The 20,898-nt window shown below is 46.0% G+C and overlaps 1 protein-coding gene across 2 annotated transcripts in view; it reads right to left on the reverse strand.

The window, feature by feature from the left end:
- The window catches only part of SCARA5 (scavenger receptor class A member 5), a 121,268-nt gene that overhangs the window by 90,006 nt on the left and 10,364 nt on the right, over positions 1–20,898 (reverse strand). For both annotated transcript variants that reach the window (XM_041767838.1, XM_041767839.1), the window contains exon 3: positions 2,959–3,087. In XM_041767838.1, coding sequence (XP_041623772.1) covers positions 2,959–3,087 — 129 coding nt within the window. The remainder of the gene's footprint in view (positions 1–2,958; positions 3,088–20,898) is intronic.

Here is a 20,898-nt window from a genome sequence, read left to right on the forward strand (position 1 = left end):
TTGGTGCTTAAACAACAGACATGTATCTGTCATAGCTGTGGACACTGGAAAGTCCAAGATCAACTTGCAGGCCAATTTGGTTGTTGGTAAGGGCTGTTCTCCTGGCTTGCAGGTCACTCCTTTTCTCTATGCCATCATATGGCAGGTATCTCTCTCCCTCTTCCTCTCTCTCTTTCTCTCCCACCCCCTTCCTCTCTCCCTCTCTCCCTCTCCTCTCCTGTCTCTTCTTATAAGGGCACTAATCTCATCATGAGAGCCCCACTCTCATGACCTAATAACCTCCCAAAGGCCCCACCTCCCAACACCATCATATTGAAGGATAGGGCTTCAACATATAAATTTGGGTGTGGGGCACGATTCAGTCCTTAGCACCTCTCGTGCAAGGCAACCTCAGCAGGGCAATGAAGAACATGTTCCACCCAAGATGAGGAAGCAGCCACAGCAGAACTCCTTACAGAAGGCCAGGCAAGTTCTAGTTTACACTCAATCATGGATCTCCCCATTGTCTTGGTATTTTCATAAAAGGAGCATCATTGGAGATCTTCAATCAGGGTAATATGAAGAAGTATCCTACCTAAGGTCAGGCAGGAGCTCCTTGAAGAACCCCAGACTTGTCTACCACATTCCTAAGTCCCCTCCTGAGGGGAGAGGCAGCAAGTGACTATATTTTTCATTGGCTTCCCTCACCTAACCCTTCCTAGGGGCCAGCATGATTTTCCAGGCAAGAACCTGGGGAGAAGCCAGTGGCCATGCCACAGATCCAAGAGATAAACTACAATGCTCTGTTTCATCAGATTAATTCAAATCCACCCCAAACTGTCACACCACACAGGCAAGCTGGTACTCACTCAGAAGCTTCAGGCACAAAGGTGATCATATTGATCAACATCCTCCCCAGGTCTCCACACACAACAACGAGGAAGCACGGCAACATTTTGGTTAGACTGGAAAACCACATTCCACCCACCCTTCTGAAACTTCCAGGATGTCATCATAAATCCCATTCAAACTCCAAGTTGACTAAACCAGGAGAAAAGTCTTTCTGCACCATGCCAGGCAACAGTACTTGTTAGGAATTCTCCTCTGTTTTGAATGGGAATCTATCTCCTCACAAAATCCACCCATTTGTCTACTTCTGAGGCCACACAGGATATGTCTGCTCTTTTCCACATGGCAACCCTCCAGGCACCAGAAGAGAACCTTCCTTCCCTGGCAGGTCTTCTCTCCCCAAGAGATGATGGTCTTCCAGGCCCTCCAGGCTCCAGAGACCTGCCCGAGGGTCTCCATCGCCTGACTCTCCTAGACCCTCTTCTGTCACCTAAAAGTTCCTATTCAGCAGAGAAGTTGTAATACCATAGCCTAGCTTTCCTGCTGGGCTGAAACGGTTTCCAAAAATTCTGGAAATTTGTTATGGTTGTGGCTGCCAAGCCCACAAAACCCAGATCCCAATCTCCCACTGAGCAGCCCAAGAACATGTTCAAATCATCCTCTGGCTGGACATTATCCCTGGGTCCTTGAGATGAATCATGAGTTTCTCTCATTGTTGCTGTTGGCCGCCCCTCTACCCCTAGGTCAATGTCTGTCCCTGCCCCTCTACCCCCAGGTGTCTGTCCCACCACCCCTAATGATGCCTTTTGCCCTGAGCATAGAACCCTGAAGGTGAAGGCAGCATTTAACATCCCATCACGGACCCAGCTGACTATGCTCAATTGACAGAAAGTGAGAAAAGACCAGTGATGTCCTGGGCATCTGCCTCACAATTTCCAGCAAAGGGTCATCTGCAAGTGCTTAACCTCCGGATCCCTGTCCTAGAGTTAACTCAAGGACCCCACCCTCAACACTCTAAGTCATCCCAGCCTGGCCAGCTGCCTTGCTCTGACCAACCTCCCTCCATGCAACACCCATACTTCCACTGCGTGTGCTCCTCTAGATTACCACAGCACTTGTGTCAACATAGAGTCTCCGTCATCATCCCCATCACATTCTGCTTAAAGACGATTCTATCTCCACGCCTCTGCTTCATCCCCCAACTGGAAACTCCTTGAAAGAAAGCCATGGGTCTTACTTAGCTGTATCTCCACTCCTAGCATGGAATCTGACACCAAGCAGGTGATCATGTAGGACAAGGGAGGTTGAAATAAACTGATCCCTTGGCTTTACTTTGTCAGCACTCACATATCTCCACTGAGAAAGGTGGGAATTGTGCACCTCTTCCTCAGGGTGGGAGTCACGAGATACCATCATAACCTCTCTCCCTATCTGCTTCCCCATCTATATCACAGTGGAGTAATCTGTGAGTGGTGAGCTGGGCTTGGTAAAGCATGGGGATCCTCTATTTGATCCCTTTCTAAGCCCATGAGATCTGCTTCCTCCTGGCTAGAGAATGTGCTCCCAACTCCAGCATATGACTGGCCTATCTTACAGATGGAAATTGGGACAAGGAACCCTGCCGTACTGGGGCAAACCCATCCCACACCCAATAACTGCAAAAGGGCAGCAGGTTTATTATGAGTCTGATTAGCCTCAGCAGCAAAATGCCTCATGATTATTTTCATCATCACCAGGAAAAGGAGCTTAGCCTACTCTGTGTAAAACTCTGCACAGAGCTCCAGGGAGGGCCAGTGAGATGCACAAGTCACACAATGATGTGGGGAGAGTCAGAAGTCACTCAGAACAGCTCGGTCTCTGCTCTTGGACTCAGAGATTTCCCAAGATCACACAGCCTCTGCCAACTCCGCATCCCACATGAAATGGGCAAAGCTGCCAAGAGTCTTGCCGGTCTAAAAGACCAGCCAACTTTCTCCTTCTTGGTTTCCATGGTGACCAAGGTGGTGTTTGGGCTTATGACTGTGGAAATGAAGAGCAGAGGCTCCAGCTCTCCAGTTCCCACCTGCCCCTGCTTCCTCACACACTTCCTGCTTCATGCTTAAAGGCCAGAATGGGGAAGGGTGCCCTTACCTGCTAAGATGAAGATGCCCACAAGAATCAGGAAGACCAACAGGTAGAGCCCGAGGACAGCATGCTTCAGGGCTGACAGGGAGCCCAGCTGAGTGCAGCAGCCTCCTGCTCGCCGTTTGTGGCCTGGACCTAAACAATAAGGGTAAGAAGAGGAGGGAAAATCAAGCACGTGAAAACCCCACAAGCATTTTTTTTCTTTTTGGTCTCATTGCTCCCCATGTAGGCAGATGTTCAAATGCAACCTCTCACACCTTCTGCACATCTGCATTGCAGCTGTAATGATGGGGAACTTTCCAGAACATGACAAGCTTTTGAGTTTCTGGCTCTCCTCCCATCCTCTGCATTCATAAACAAGCCAGATAGCCATGTCCACAGCTCACGTGCCCAACAAACCCACCCTCCTGGAGCCAGCCCAAGCAGCAGAGAAAGCTCAAATAGGCTGGAATAGGGGTCCTTTACAAAGCATCATTGTCCCATGTGACCCAGAAAATATGGAGAAAATTTAAAACAGAGGTTGCAAATGTTAACTTCTACAGTGGTCCGGGAGGGATGGAAATGAGCAAAGTGGGCCACGTGGGCCTGGGGAACCTAACCGCGCACTCACAGTCTGGAAAAGGTTGCGGATGTAGGAGTAAGGGTCAGGTGTTGCCAGACAGAATTTTCAAGACTAGCCAGACGTGATTTTGAGAAATTGCCCTATTTTTAAAGTGTTGACAACAACAACTAATAATAATAACAGACAAAAAAGCTTACAAAACACTAGGGAGTGTAAACAAAACACACTTCCATGCCAGATCTGACCACCAGTTTGCAACCACAGGTTTAGATTTGCAGGAAGACATAGTAACTTCACTCTGTAAAACTACACAAGGCTCTCCAGCTTCTGGCCAATACAGGAGAGCAAAATACCCATGCTCTACTGGACCTCATGGATCTTTTGGTCCAACCCCTTCAGATTACAGATGCAGGTGCCAAATGTTAGTGGCAAACCCTAGGTGAGGACACAGGTGCCCTGACTCCTGCTCATCTTTTAGCTAGACTCCTCCTTCAAGGCAGTCTTCCCAGATAGCCTGTGCAGAGGCTGGAAAGCCACTAACCTCCATCTGCTTTGTCAACTGACAGTAGAAAGGAAGAGATGCTATGCTCTCCTGCCCTGACTCCCAGCAGGGCAGGAAGGAATCCAAAAGGGCTTTTTTTTTTTCAAAACATACATGCTATTATGCTTATTCCCTTTCTCCTGTGAGAGACAATGTTGCTAACTCACTACAGTGTGCTATACATGGAGGAAGGTGTGGGAGCAGAAAAAGGTTGAAATAATTGATATTCCAAAATGTTTCTAAAGATGGTGCAATATTTGTAATTCCTTGGCTACTTTGGGTTTGCAAGGCAGTTGCTTTAAGGGATACTCATTACCTCTCAGGTACCATGACCACCTCTGGGCCCTGGGGAGGTTTGGTTACTGGGAGGGAGAGGATGAGTGACCACACTGGTGTGCTGGCCCCCGAGAGGGAGGAGGGAAAATGAAAAACATTTTCCCACTCATTTACTCCATTTCACTGAAAATACTGCTGTTCAAACAGCCAAGTAGAATGATTACATAATATTTTCACAAAACTTTGGGTACAATTTGGAGTAAGTTTAAAAAAAAAACACAAATTTAATCACCATTCTCATCAACCCTTAACTGCTAGCAAATTTTGAAAAGTTAATCTGCTTTTCCACTAAGACTTGAGCAGAATACATCTTTTTGAGTTCCCCTAAGTATTCTTTTCCAGGATTTTTCTATCCCTTTTACACAATAGACTCTATGAGCTGTTTTGCTCCAGAATCTAAAGGCTGTTGTCACATTAAAAACATTTTTTTTTAATTTTTAAAAAGATTTTCTTTATTCATTCATGAGAGACACACAGAGAGAGGCAGAGACATATGCAGAGGGAGAAGCAGGCTCTGATGTGGAACTCGATCCCAGGACCCCGGGATCACGAAATGAGCCGAAGGCAGATGCTCAAATGGTAAGTCATCCAGGCATCCCTCCTTGACACATTTCATCTTTTTTTGTTGTTGTTCTCATGAGAGCCACGGGCTCTCTGGGTGCAAATGACTAGAGACAAGGCTGTTTCCCTAGAAAGACAGAATGGTAGGCATGGCATTGGATGCTACACAAATATGAGTTCTGGGTGTCATGACGGTTGTTCCTGCTCTACACCCTTTTTCTTTAGATGATGACAATACTGCTGCTGCTGACAGTGGCCACCCAACTGCAAAGGGTCAGAAGATGCCCATGCTGAAATGCTATTATCCTTATGTTTATCCCAAAGCAGTCTTGGGCTTTTCTTTCATTGCCTTTGTTTGATCCTCTTCTTATTGAAATATGGATGGATTTCAGCCATATTCTGTTAACTGTTTTAATTTTAGTGGAATCTTGCAGATCTGGTTCATTATAACAAGAAATCATTCTCTCAAAAAGAAAAGAGTTTATATATATATATATATATTTTTTTTGCATGTAACTTTTTTTTAAAAGATTTTTATTTATTTATTCATGAGAGACACAGAGAGGCAGAGACACAGCCAGAGGGAGAAGCAGCTCCATGTGGGGAGCCCGATGTGGGACTCCATTCCGGACCCTGAGATCACACCCTGAGCCAAACGCAGATGCTCAACCGCTGAGCCACCCAGGGCATCCCTTGCAAGTAACTTTTTCACTGAGATCTAACAAGTCATTATAACTTGCCTGAACTTGAGGCAAGTCAGTTCAGTCAGATGAATGTTAACATAGTTAAGGACTAAGTGCAGCAACATACATTTGCAGCTTGACTAGCAAGGTTATGCCACAATTTATCAAGTGCCAGATGAGTACTAATTGTCCTTTAGCTTGAAATTTTTCATGTGGGGAGGAAAGCGAAAAAGGAAGAACTCCTTCCTTTCTCTAGGAATGAAAACATTTTCCTAAACTAATCAACCACAAGGGCAAGGACTGCTTTTTCTTCAATTCCACCAATTAGAACACCATCCCTTTCTTGTCAAGTGTGTGCTGACCTTTAATTACGGCCGAATAGGAGGAGGAAAATCATATAGCTAACAACACTGCCAACTGGGTCCTGCCTTCATTGTGAGCACGTGCATTGCTAACTCACTGTAAGAATGGGGCAAATTGCAATGATATAGCCATATACCCTACTTTTTTCAATTGAGAAAGAATGGCTCCCTTCCCCTCTATCTGAGGCTTCTGTTTAACAGCCAGTACCCCACTGAGACAGGTCCCTTCATCAACTAATACACAACACAAGCCTTCTTCTTAGCTTAGTTTTTTTTTCTTTTAACAAGACTCAGCTATGTACATTAGACAAAATCTATCTTAAGTAGAACATATAAGAATTTCAAACAGAGGTTTTCCATAAATGCAATAGACAAGCAGAACATGAATGAATCTGGCAAGGTAGCTAGAGAATGTGATTGCGAGGGAAAAAAGACAATTTAGGGGAAAGACAAGTTACTAAGTCTGCCCAAAACACATTTACTGACTTTTTAATTTAATGTGGCAGCAGCATGTTAGCTGGGTAAACCATTCAAATTATTTAGGCTTAATGGAAGATTAAAAACACTCCACAAGGATACAGTCAGTAAAACCAAGGCAAAAAGTATGTTCACTTATTTGTTAAAAAAAAAAAAGAAAAAAAATAAACAAAATGAGCTATCAAGCCATGAGAAAACATGAAGGAAGCTTACATGCATATTACAAGTGAAAGAAGCCAACCTGAAAAGGCTACATGCTTTATGATTCTATATGACATTCTGGAAAAGGCAGGGGTTACGGGGAAGGAGGGATGAATAGAAGGAGCACACTGGATTTTTAGGGTGGTGAAATTATTCTATATTATACAATAATGATGGATACAAATCATTGTATCTTTGTCCAAACCCATTGACTACACAACACCAAGAGTGAATCCTAATGTAGATTATGGACTTTGGATGATAGTGATGTGTCAATGTAAGTTCATTAATTCTAACAAATGTACGACACCAGTGGGGGATGATACTGAGGGAGGCTGCGCATGTAGGGAGACAGAGAGTATACAGGAAAGCTCTGTACTTCCTCCTTAATTTTGCTGTACGCCTAAAACCCCTCTTAAAAATGGTCTATTTTTTTTTTTAAATTAGAAGTTTTGACTTACGGATTATTGGGGTAAAAACTTTCACCGGCATTTATCAAACACGCACTATCAATTGCCCTACTGTGGTAGCCAGCCTTCAAGATGGCCCCCAACGATCTCTGTCCCCTTATTTAATCTTTTGCACTGCACCAGGATTTGGTTGGTGTGACCCATAGAAGTGATAGTGTGTCACTTCTGAGATTAGACAAAAGACACAGCAGCTTCTCCTTACTCACTTTCACTCTCTTGGAACATCAGTTTGGGGGTAAGCCAGCACTATGTCATAAACACCCTGTGAAGAGGCTAATTGATAAGGAACTGAGGCCTTCAGCCCACAGCCACATGAGTGAACCTGGAAGCAGATCCACTGGCCAAATCAAGCCTTCAAAAAACCACACTCTGGCCAAGATCTTGACAGCAGTCTCACGAGAGATCATGGGCCAGAACCAATCTAAGCTGCTCCCAGATTCCTGCCAGATTATATTATACGTAAACATATGTGTATGTAAACATATAATTCTGATCTGAAAAAGTAGACAAAATCTTGGCTTTCCTTGCATACCCATGGCTTCCTCAGAAACTGGGAAGATTGTAAATCTTTGCTGCTTTAAGCTGCTATGTTTTGGGTTAACCTGTTATGCTGCAATAGATAGCCGATACACTTATGACAGACACTGTAACGGGCAAAGACAACAAGCTGCGTGAGAGACAGCCAGTGCCAGCCTGTTCACCTCCCACCTTTCCAGTTCCTGCCCAAGGCCTGGCATGTAGTAGGCATCCAAAATATTTATTGAATGAGAAATTAAAATATGGCCAAAGCCCTTCAGATGTGAGCATCTGAAGGGAAGAAGACAAGTACACGGGGATCTGTTCCGCAGGCGTGAACGAGATGGGTACGTAATAGAGAGATGGTACAAGTAAAGTGCTTCGTAGCAGAGATGGTGATTCATTCTGTGTCAGGAAGTGGTCCCAGAGTCTGGATGAAGAAGGCAGCCACTCAGCAGGGCTTAGGGGGACAGGCCTCTGTAGATGAGCTAAAATCCATTATCTTTCTCGTCAGTGTCGTCATCATCTGAGTAACAGCTATTATAAATCTGAAAACTGTGACTTTAAGAAGAAAAGTGTCTTCCTCCATGTGAGAACAGTTATGAGGAAAGCACCAGGCAAAGCTGTTAGTTATTAAACATAGCTGTTGTTTGCAGACATGGTCGCCGCACACAAGACCAGATCGAGGGAGAAAATGGCACACACACAAAACAAACAAACAGAAAGCTCTTCCAAGATCTAGAAGAATCGAGGGAAAGGTTTTTCCATCTTGCAGTGGCCTCCAGAAGTGAGGGTGGCTCCTCAGGAGATCAGAAAGCCAGGGGAAGGAGGCTTGGGGAGGGCAAGGCCAGTGGCTCCAAGGACACAAATAGAAACCAAAAAAACAAATGCAAAGTGACTCGCAGAATGCTCCCCCTCCCCAGTGCCAGGCTGGAAGATGTTTCTCTCAGCATGGGGCCTATGGCTTCCTGGTCAGCTGGAAGCAGATAGATGGTTTCCCCACCTCCAGACATCCTGTCTGCATGAAACCTGAACAATTTTGCCACAGCCCAGGATTTCTGGGCTATTCTCTAATTTGTCACTCTTTTTTTTTTTTTTTTTTTTTTTTTTTACTTTAACTTATTTGAGAGGGAAGCTTTATATCACTGCAAGTGGAAAATGAGTATCTTCCTATTACACATTGAGATAAATCCTTAGCTATTAAAATAACAAATTTATACCTGTATATCATTTAAAGTCCTCCTGAGTATGACTACGGTTTATATAGCCACTCTGAGGAACACTGACTTCGGTAAAAGCAATTAAATTAAAATACAACAACAAATTGCAAGATGAATTTGATTTCATATATCGAGAAGCAAAGCTAGACTTTTTAGAGGTTCAAGATTAAGAATATTCTAGGGGTGCCTGGGCAGTTCAGTCAATTAAGCACCTGCTTTTGGTCATGATGTCAGGGTCCTGGGATTGCGCCCCACATCAGGCTCTTCACTCAATGAGGAGTCCGCTTGAGGATTCCCTCTCTCGCTCTGCCCCTCCCCTGCCCCCGCTTATGCTATTTTTCTCTCTCTCTCTCAAATAAGTAAATATATCTTTAAAAGAAAGGGAATATTCCAGAAGGTAGAACATTAGGGATTAGGTATCACTGAAAGAAAGATGCCAGAACCTTGCACACATCTCTAGCACTAACCTTATTATTCACAATTGTCTCTTTACACTTCTGTCTGCCAACTTGTCTAAAAAGTCCCCTGGGGACCAACGTGTGTCTCGTTGACTGCTCTCTACCCATCCACCCGCACACAGCAGAACCACAATACGGTTCTCTGCAGGAATGAAGACATGTGTAAGGCATTTATTTTCGCTGCAAAGCTCCTCTCTCATATTGGTCTTATGCAAATAGTTGATACATTTCTGTTGGCTGTGAACACATATTTTTGAGCAAAATTTTGCTCTTAAAATTAAATTAAATTAAATTAAATCTTGGCTTCCCTTGCTCACCCATGACTTCAGATTGCCACATGGTGCCCATACAGGTAAACTGTGAGAGCAATTCACTAGAACTCAAGAGACACTAATTTTGGCTGAGCAGTATAGTCATGCATGGAACTTCTTAGCCATCCTGAGGCCTGCGCTCCACCCCTGGACGTACTGATTCTGATTCAAGATGAAATCCCACATCTATGGCACAGAGATACACAGTTCTGGAGTAAGACATTTGTCATACCAAAAGAGAATGTGAAGACACTTTCTTGGAAAATCAATGAAAAGCCTTACTATTATAAGAGCTTAGTTTATTTTTTTTTAATTTTGATTTCTTTTTAATAAGACACATTCAAATGGAGTTCTCTTAAACAATTTTATTATTCCCAGGTTAAAATTGTGAAGGGTTCCTTTTATCATGGAAACAAGAGTTCCCCCCACCTGCCAAGAGCTTTTGCTAAAGTACTGTCTGCTGGGGGTAGAGAGGTACATGGGAGCAAGGGTTAAAGAACAGAAAAGCAAAATCTATCTGTAAGCCATTCAATCCGAGACAACTGAGCTGAGGATGCCTCAGGAGATGGTCCCTGGTGTCAGGGCCACTCTATGGTGGGAGCCTGGGCAACTCTGAGTCACTGTTTCCCCACACTGCCACCAGGAAGGAGGAAAGCTGGAGTTTGGGTCTCTGCAGAGGTAGGTTTAAAGCCTGCCTCTGTCTCATGTTAACTGTGAGACACAGGAAAACATTCTGAGCTATCCTGTCATCAGTCTAGCCTCTCCTTGAAAAAGTAAGTTTCCAAATTCTTAATCATATGTTTAGAGCACTTGGGGAGTTATCTGTTTGTTATTTTCCTCCCATTAAAAAAATACAAATTGATAAAAATGAGTATTTACTTCTTCCCAAAGAACCGGAATCTAAACAACATAGAAACCAGGATGCAAATAATCCAATTGTCACCTACTTCAGTTATACCAACAACAAGCACTCAGTCATTTTCCTTTTGTTCTTTGGTCCCACAGCTTCAGAAACAGCAGGTGGAAATAAGGGCTCATTGCTGGGAGGGACCTCAGGGCTCATATCATCCAAGGATCTCTTTAAAACCACCCAAGGTTGACATCATCATCCTCACTCTGGTTACTCACCACTCACATTGTTCATTGTAACAGGCAGCCCCAAATAACCTCTTTTTTTTTTTTTTTGAAGCTGCTTGTCCCTTTATGGCTTTAATGGGCAGCACTGTTTACTTCCCCTAAGTAAAGGGAAGAGGAGGGTGTGAGGCAGGGAAACTGCAGAGAAAGTCATGTGCTTGCACTTTCATCTGACCCAGGTCTGGGAAGGTCCTGAATCACCAGCTGCAGTACAGTGAACGCTGGTCACCTGTGCCCCGTGGCACCACAGACCTAAGTCCGGGAGGCAGATGACCCCTTGGGGGTGGCAGGCAGAGGCAGCCACTGTCTTCTGTGTGATTAGATGAGTCTGAGACTTTCACAACCGTTTCTAGGAAAGGAGCCGGGTGAAGGCAGGATGGCCAGAGGCAATCTGGTTTAGCTGTTATGAGGATCTAGGACAGTTTCTTCTGGTACTTCTAGAGATATCTTGTAATTTTGTAATGTCCCTGCAATATCTGTTACTCTTCTCAGCCCCTATCTATTTCCCAAATTACTCGGCATAAAAGTTCTTGAAAACAGTCAAAGGCTGTGTGCTTATTTTCAGCAGGAGGAAAGTGGGAGGAGGAAGGGACTCTGGCCGATGTGCATATTATTTTGCAGCTGGGCTGAGGAATGGAAAGAGAAAGCCAGGTGGGAGGAGAGATGAGGGCAGTCAAGGTGAGCTGGAGGGTCACAGGGACCCAAGAGCAAGAGAGGGGCCATGGAATCCCAAGGAAGAAGTGAGTCTTGGGTGGGTAGAAGATGCCTATACTCTTGCCCAACATGGCAGGGCATGGATTGAAGAAATGCTGTCAATGCAGACACTCAAACAGCAGGCTCAGGCTTCTGCCTAAATTCAGGCCCAAAGATGCTCCTCCTAGAGTGGCCCTGGGTCCCTCTCCAAAAGATTCCCAATCCTTCTCCTGACCCCTTCTTACAGGATATAAGCCACCTGGTGATATGTTTGCAATGTAGAAGCCAGAGCTTAGCTCTGTTCAGTTTTAGATCACTACTCTTCTCAGGCCACTAGGGGAACCTCCCTCCATTGCCTGGTCGCCTTGTTCTGGTGAATTGATCTAGCCTCAGCACAGGAATGGATAAATTTAACACCCCTTGTCTCTTCTCCCCAACTCCTCCGGTTGAGTTGGGAGGGCCAAATGGGTGTCTAGGTTTAAAGAGGAAAGATCCCAACCAGTATGGAACTGAGCTGGAAGTGTCCTAAAGCCTATATAGGCTCGAAACCTCCAGCTGTTTGGCCTCTGCTGGAAAGCAGAGTTGGCTGAGCCACAGAAGGGGGGGTTCAGTGGATCTGAGTGAAGACGATGGACCTCAGATCCACGGAATCTTTGTCACCTGGTAAGACCTGGAACCAATCAATAATAGTTATCATGCATAGAGCTTTGTTGGGAACCTGTGGCCAATTATGGTATAGGTAATAATGAGAAAAGAATTGCACCCACAAATCAATGAACAAAAATACAGATTTGTTGATGGTCAGCTCCCAGAAGGCAGGGTCTGTGATTCATGCCTGTATCCCACAGGTCCTGGCCTATATAGCAGGTGTTCAATGAACATTTATTGGCTGTTTGTTAAATGAGACTAATAAACTAAATGCAAATCTCCTGGATACCCCAAATCATTATTTAGGCTTTTGTAATAACCATGTTTTGTAGTTTCTATATTTGATGTTTCAACATCTTGGGGCTTTGCTGATTCTGGAGACTGCCCCTCCCAGGGACAGCCCCAATTAAAAAACTCACCTGCAAGCAAGCCTTTCATGTGCAGACCACCCAATCAGCAGCCCATACTACCATTACCTCCTTTATCACTTCCTCCCTCCAGGCCTCTATCCACCTGCCCTATCATCCTAGGGCCGGGTACCGGACAACTAGGGACAGTCTATAGCCATCAAGCTATTGGATCATTCAAACTATTATATCCCATGCTTGCTCATGCTGCCTCACCCACATAACCTCCTCCCATGGCATGGGCAGTGTGAATGACAAACTATCTTTTTTTTTTTTAAGAGTTATTTCTTTTGGGATGCCTGAGTGGCTCAGCAGTTGAGCATCTGCCTTTGGCTCAGGGCCTGATCCTGGAGTCCCTGGATTGAGTCCCACATCGGGCTTCTTGCATGGAGCCTGCTTCTCCCTCTGTCTAGGTCTCTGCCTCTCTCTGTGTGTCTCTCATGAATAAATAAATAAAATAAATTTTATTAGAAATTTATTTTAAAAATTTATTTATCTTAGAAAAAAAAGACAGAGATTTTATTTTTTATTTTTTTAAAGAGAAAGAGCACACATATACAAGCAGGTGGAGGGGCAGAGGGAAAGAGAGAATCCTAAGCAGGCTCCCAGTGCAGATCCCCAAGTGGGGCTCAACCTTCCAACCCTGAGATCATGACCTGAGCTGAAATTGAGAGTCTGACACTTAATCTACTGAGCCACCCAGGTGCCCCATAAGCCATCTTTTATTTATTTATTCATGAGAGACACAGGGAGAGAGAGAGAGGCAGAGACACAGGCAAAGGGAGAAGCAGGCTCCATGCGGGGAGCCCGACGTGGGACTCGATCCCGGGTCTCCAGGATCAGGCCCTGGGCTGAAGGCGGCGCTAAACCACTGAGCCACTTGGGCTGCCCAAAGCCTACATTTCAAAATTGTTTTGGAACCTCCAACAATGGGACACAACAGAATAACAGCTGCCACCTCCCAAGCACCTATACTGGGCTGAGCGCTTCGATAATATTAATTCTAAGGCCAACAACGATCACAAAGACAGATATTATTACTTCCATTTTATGGATGATACAGCTGAGCCTCAGAGAGATTAGGTGATTTACCCAAAGTGGCAGGGCTGGGATGTTTGAGCTTCCTAGAAGAAAGGCGGAGATGTGAAGTCCAGGGTTGGGATCCTGGTGCGCATAATGGGGAAGTCAGAGGAAGAAACCTAAGGATAGTTAATTCATTCATTCAGCAAACATTTCTTGAGCAAGATGTAGTGGCTAAGGCTGCTGATTCCCTGACTCTGTCTCCTTGGACCAGCTAGTCCAACCATGGAAAGGGAAGTTCTCTCTCCCTCAGCTAGCCTGTGCCAAGACCAATGACAAGAGCATCCTGGAGAGCACGGCTCCAGGCAAGGCTTGAGGAGAAAGCCACACTCCCTGCCTTGTCTCAGCTTTACGCCAGCGTAGGAACTGCAGCCAGGGAGCTTGCCATAGGAGTCATCGTTTAACCACTCAAGTCACCTTGGTATCCAGGTGCTGTTCTGTTTCTGGGTTTCCTTTGGTGATGGAATTTTGCCCTTCAAAAAAAAGGGCTCATCACCTTCTGGAATTTAGGATCTAAAGTAGCTACAAATGAGACTTTGGAGCTTTGAAAACTTACCTAGAAATAGAGTAGTGAGAACAACATTTTTTGTTGTTGTTTTTTTACTCCTGACCACAAAACAGAATTCCTTTGCCAGGAGGACCATCTGCAGAGGGCAAGGAAAGGGCACACTTGAGGAGCCAAAGGTCCTAGGAGCCTAGGCTGCCCTGGGCTCTTCTCACATCCACATCCACCCACTGGCAAGACAGTGCCCAGCTTATCTTTAGAGTGTCAATACCTTTCAAGGACCCCCCCCCCCCCAGTATAAGCCTATATGTTAAAAAAGCAACTCCCTCTGGACACCCTGGAAATACTTAACATACTTAAGACATTACATTTATGTCTTAATAGATGTCCTTAGGTCAGGGCCGGGGGATTGTCATAACTCTGGAGGGAAGGAATGAATTCCCACATTTGGCAGACTCTGAGGTCGAACAAGACTGGACAACCAAGATGCCAAGATACAACAGGGCAAGGGGGACGAGATCAAGCTCCCTTTTACTCGTGGACAAACTGTGAGATCACCTTCAAACAGAGACCCTTTTAAGAGCAAATTGTGCAGCAGCCCGGGTGGCTCAGCAGTTTAGTGCTGCCTTCAGTCCAGGGTGTGATCCTGGAGACCTGGGATGGAGTCCCACGTCAGGCTTCCTGCGTGGGGCCTGCTTCTCCCTCTGCCTCTCTGTCTCTCATAAATAAATAAATAAAATCTTTTTTTTTTTTTTTTATAAAAGCAAATTGTGCTCTACTAATTACTATGCAGAAAGAACGGGCATAGACCAAGACCGTTCCTGCAAACCATGGTGTATGGCCCTCATCCGGAAAGCTTGTCTTCAGTTTCCCTTGCCTTGCGTAATTCTCTTCAGTCTGCCCCTCCAGATCTGATTACTGCCATCCACCCCCTTTGAGTCTCTAGTGTGTTCTGTTTTTCTGCTCCCTCCTCCCCAAAGTGACAGGTGGATGATACAAAGGACCTCATCCCCTGACACCTGCGGCCAGCTCCCTCCTTGGGGCCTCCTCTCTTAACAGGACTTTCTACAGACAAGGCTTCCATGTGGGTACTCTGAACACCTTGGGTTTCTTGACTTGAGTGGATCTGAAGCTGTAGAGCAGGAAGTGGGAAGGCAGGGGAGCAAACAGGCCCCAGGACCCTGGGAAGGTGGGGCCCATCGCAGGCCTCCATCAGTTCTGTGAGCCTTATGTTAACCAGCAACCAAGTCCGCAGGGCTGGGCCCCGTCCTCACAGCTGTGTTTATATCTCCCAAACCCTGCTGCATATGGAAGTTAGACTCGGGGCCAGAAGTCCCAGGAGGTGGTGGGCGCAGGGCTGGTGGGGAGGAGGGGCACCCCTGGAGAGGGTGGGACACTTCTACTCCGACCTGAGGTCTGCCTTGAGCTTTGAGTCCCAGGCTTCCCTCTGAAGCCTTGTAAGACCCTGTCTCTGTGCTCTTGTCCAAGCCTAGTTGCATTTATATCTATTTCCTGCCAGCGTCACCTCTTGCAATAATTCATCCCATCTGTCTCCCGCATTGCAGCCATTTATTCCCACAGCCCCACCCTGGTTTCGTCATCACCCAGAATGTGTCCACCTCTGAAACCTTAAACTCCAAGAATCCACGCTCCAGCCGCCACTGCCACCAGCTCAGCTCCTGATGGTAGAGGAGTCCCCAGGTCTGTCCCAGGAGGGAAGGCCGGGACCTGTGCAGAGGGGTGGGGTTTAGGGACCAAACATCAGGGCAAATCTGAATCCAGGCTCTGCCTCTGGCTGGCTGGGCCACCTTGGGCGATTGACTTCACCTAAGCCTTCACCTTCTCATCCACAAACTGGGGATAATAATATATACTGAGGTTGAATGGGGACGATATACTGAGGCCCAAGTACAGTGCCTGCCTGGGCCACTTGCTCACCCCAGGGGAGCCATTGTATTATCACTGCATTAGGATCACTTCTCACCACCCTGCTATGGGCCTTGCCACCTCCCCTGGCCTCCCCTGGCTTCCTCACCTCCACAAGAGCCCAGATGAACTCCAGAGCTCCTGAAGCTGCAGGACAACGCCTCCCTCCCCTGCCCACACACCACCCTGGTGGGCAGAGAGGTTGCCCTAGGACATGTGTGCTCCTGGCAAGACCCCTCCTATAAAGCCAGCCTTATCTGCCCTGAAACCGGCCTAACCAGTCTCACTGAGCCCTTGCTCCTGGCTTCTTGCAGCCCCACAGAAGCCCCAGGACTCTCAGGACTCCCCATTACCCACAAAAATCCCCAAACAACCTTGTTTATGCTCCTTTGACCATTTCCTTTCCCAGTTACTGAAACCTTCCCACTGGGCAGCCCCTGGACCTCCCAGCAGGTCATCTAAAAAAAAAAAAAAATCCCTTATTTTGTCGATCTCAGCTCTGAACATTTCTTTCACATTCTTCTTATTCTAACTGAACCTCTCTCCCTTGTCTTCCCAAGTGTGGCTTTCTCCCTCCCACTCTCAGACAACTGGCCTAAAGATGCAGTAGGTGTTTTTCTTTGCTCTTTGCTGCTATTTCCAGAACCTTCTCTCTCTCTTCTCTCCTCCCCATCTTGGACTCTCACATCACAACTGCACACTTCTCGTTGCTAAGGGTCATGTGTTCACCCTTCCCCTCTTGGCGCTCGCTCTGGCTCTCTTTCAATCTCCGTTTCAAACTCCTCCTGACCTCCTTCCCTCTCTTGATTTCAACCTCCGCCCTGACGCACTTGACATGTGGCTGCGCCAAACTAAGGCCGGACTTGAAACGCAAAATACACACTGGATTGGGAAGGCTCAGCATGGGAAAAAAACCAGAAATACTTCAATCATCTTTTTATAGTTATTACATATCAAAATGATAATATTTTGGATATATTAGAGCAAATAAAATATATTATGGTGTCTAAATTAGTTTCATCTGTGTCTCCACCTTTTTGTGTGGCTACTAGAAAGTTTAAAATTGCATATGTGGCTCACATTCCATTTTTGTTGGCTTTACCAATAATCGAAACCCTTTTTTTATCGCCTGTTTAAACATCCCACATTATTACCACCTCTCCCATCTTCCTGAGGGACTCCCTCAAGAACTCTGGACCCTACTGCCTCCCACCTCCTGCACCTCCCCCCACCCCACCCCACTCCCACTTGTCCCACTTACATTCCATGATTAGCGTTATTCACTCTCTAGACACACCCTCAATCCCCTTGCCCCTCTCTGGAGTCCTCACGCCTGGCAAAACTAAATCTCATTAGAGCTAACTCTGCAACTCTGCATTTCCATCCAATGGAAATGGAGCTGAGCATAGTCAGAAATGGGAAAACCACGCCACCATGCTTGCTGGGCTGACTTTAAGCTCATGATCATTATACCCGAGTGGGCCCTGATCCTATCCAGTGGGCTTGTTACCTGTTCCTAGGCCACCTGCACACTCAATCCCAGACATCTGTCTCCTACCTCCGCCTCCACCTGCACTTTTGGTTTCCCAGTTGAGGAAACAAAAGCAAGGAGAAGGGAGCTTCCTCAAACTCCCCACTCCCCACAGTGTGACCTCTGACCTGTGTCCAGGCCCTAGCACTTTGCCTCTCCTTTTGTCATTGTAGTCAAACCATCTGTGCTCTTGCCTGAGGCAACACCCTTGACTCACATCAGATTCCTTCTGTACTTACTCCAGGACGTAATTCCAGCACTTCTTCTTAGCCAATGTTTCCCTCTGTACAGTCTCAGTCCATCAGAATAAAGCATACTATTTTTTCCATCTTAAAACAAAAATCCTTCTTGACCTCTATTCCCCTCCATTTCTCTGTCCTCTTGTACAGTAGCACTTATTGAAAGAATTGCAGGTACCCACTGCATCTGATTCTTCTTTTCCTATTCTGTCCTGAACCCACTCCATTTAGCCTCCTCCCATCCATCATCACTGAGATTGCTTTTGCCAGGTGTTATGGGCTGAATGGTGTCCTCCTCAATTTCCTGTGTTAAAATCCTCACCCCACTGCCTCAGAATGTGACTCTATTTGGAGATAGGGCTTCTAAAGAGATGATTACATTAAAATGAGGCTGTTAGGTTGGGCCCCAATCCAGTTTGACTAGTGTCCTTATAAGAAGAAGAAATTTAGACACAGAGAGACACCAGGGATGACATGTGTGCACAGAGAAAGGAACATGAGAGGACACAGCAATATGGCAGACAATTACAAACCAAGGAGAGAGGCTCTAGGAGGAACCAACCTGCCCAAACCACGGTCTTAGACTTTCAGTGCCCAGAACTGTGAGAAAATTAATGTTTGTTGTTGAAGCCATGCAGTCTGTGGCATTTTGTTACATGGCCTAAGCTGACTAATACATCAGGTCACCTCCAATGGCTCAGTCTGATGGCCAATGCTCAGTGCTCCTCCAACTGACCTTTCAGTAGCACTGGCTCAATTGGTAACCCTTCCACTTCATTGCATTTCTGGGGCTCAGCACTCATGGTTATTCTTTACCAGTTGGTCCTTCTCGGCCTCCTTTGCTGCCCCTCCTCATCTCTCGACCTTGTAGACCTTTCAAGCATGGCGCTCAGCAGAGCCCCTTCCCTGAACCTCATCTCATTTCTCACACACTGCCAATCTGTCAGTACTAATCTAAACACACACACCAGAACTGAGTCACCTCTCATCTCCTCCACTACTTTCACTTCTTTGGAGGCACAGCATTTCTCACCTAGGTTACCCTAACTGGATTCTACCCAGCATTCCCCTCTATCACTACCCTGCATCTTAGCCCAACCCCAACCTCACCAGGCACCTCCAAAGCAGAGTCTGTATTGGGTCTTCACCCTCTCTTTCTGGCCAGACTTAATCCACTGCACTTTGGCTCCTCTCCCACTCCACTGAAATGACACAGCAGAGGTAATTGCTGGAAAATCAAATGTTCTACTGCAGAAAGACTGATCAAGTGAAACTGGAAATTAGACCTTTGAAACCCTTTGCTGGCTTCCTATTGCCCCTAGAGACCCAAATTCTTGTGGATGCTAAAGAAGACCTTCCACGATTTCGCTTTAGCTTCAATATAATTCAGAGTGTAGGCTGTACAACTAGGTAATCCTAACTCCAACTGAATGTTTGTATCCCCCCCCCCCATTCATATGTCGCAGCCAATATGATGATAATTGGAGGTACGGCCCTTGGGAGGTGATCAGGTCATGAGGGTAAAGTCCTCATGAATGGGCTCAGTGATCTTATGGAAGAGATACCAGAGAGCTCCTTTGTCCCTTCCACTATGTGAGGACAATAAGAAGATGGCCATCTATGAGCCAGAAAGAGGGTCTTCACCAGACACGGAATCTGTCTGTGCCTTGAACTTGGACCTCTCTCCTCTAGAACTGTGAGAAACAAATATCTCTTGTTTATAAGCCACCCAGTCTGTGGTATTGCTAGAGCAGTGAACAAAGACACCAATCCCTTCTAATTGTGAGCTCAGGCAAGTTACCAGGTCTCTGCATCTTGGTTTCCTCATGTGTCACTTGGCTGTAATTATGGCACTCATCGCACTGGTTGATGTTAGGATCAGGTGAGCTCATACTTGTCACATGCTCAGAGCAGGGCCTGGCCCAGCAGAGTTCAATAAGTGAACCTTCATGATCTCCCACCACTATCCTTCCTCAGCCTGGGCTCTGTGCTCCCTTACTTGGAAACCCTTCCCTGCCCTCTCTAGTGGACACACTGCTATCTGCCCTTCCATATTTCACTCCAGTGACTATCCCTGCAGGATGCCTTCCTTCCTCCCCAAGTCAGACTTAGGGCTCCTTCTTCTCCTCTCTATCGATATGTTGTACCCAATTTCATTAGAGCATGAATTATAATGCAGGATTGGTTTACCTGTCTGTGTCTTTAGGGGACTTTAAGTCCTTAGAGGGCAGGAACCATGACCTTTTATTTCTGCACCCACCAGCAGCACCATAAAACCTATCATCTTTGGATGAATGAAGTCTCCATTCCTTTTGTCTTAAACTCACCTCTTTAAGCATTCCTTCACCTGGTACTTATGGATTTGGTGCACAAGGATGTGTGCATTCATTCAACAAGCAAAAGTGCCTTCCATGTGCAAGACACAGTGCTCTTACATGCGCTGCACCAACTGTGTAATCCAAACCCTGAAAATATCCTTCCCACCAGATCACCTCCAGGGAAGTAAGCTTTGCTTGTGGATCAATATTGTGCTGGAGGAGAGAGGGCGACAGACTAACCACAGTGACAATGAAATGACAGTGACATGTCTCATGCTTTCTGGCACCTCTCCTTGCACATAGCCAGGGCAATTCACTTGTAGGAAGCATGCAAAGCAACTTTCTTATTGAAAGATGAGAATGAAAAAATGAATGAATGAATGAATGAATGAACGAACGAACAAGGGAATGAGGACCAAGAGCCACCAGAGCAAGGTTCCTGGGTGGGGAGAAGTTGGTGATGTGAGGAGGAACAGTCATTTCCTGACTCATCACCCCTCCCCAGGATTTACAACGTACTCCCCAAGGGCAGGGAAGTGAAATGTGCACTGTACACAAGTTGCTTTCCGTGGGTTGTCACCTGATCCTCCCCCAGCCCTTGTGAGGTAACATTATTCCCATTTTGCAGATGGGGACACTGAGGGTTGGAAAGTCAAGGCCCCAGTGAAACAGATGGCTCGCTCAGAATAAGACACTTTACAGGATTCAATAAAGGAATATGGGCAAAGTGCGGCAAGGGTGTGAAATGCCCACAAAGGCTAGAGTGG

This window comes from Vulpes lagopus, chromosome 8 (genome assembly GCF_018345385.1).
Source record: "Vulpes lagopus strain Blue_001 chromosome 8, ASM1834538v1, whole genome shotgun sequence".
NCBI classification, from domain to species: domain Eukaryota; kingdom Metazoa; phylum Chordata; class Mammalia; order Carnivora; family Canidae; genus Vulpes; species Vulpes lagopus.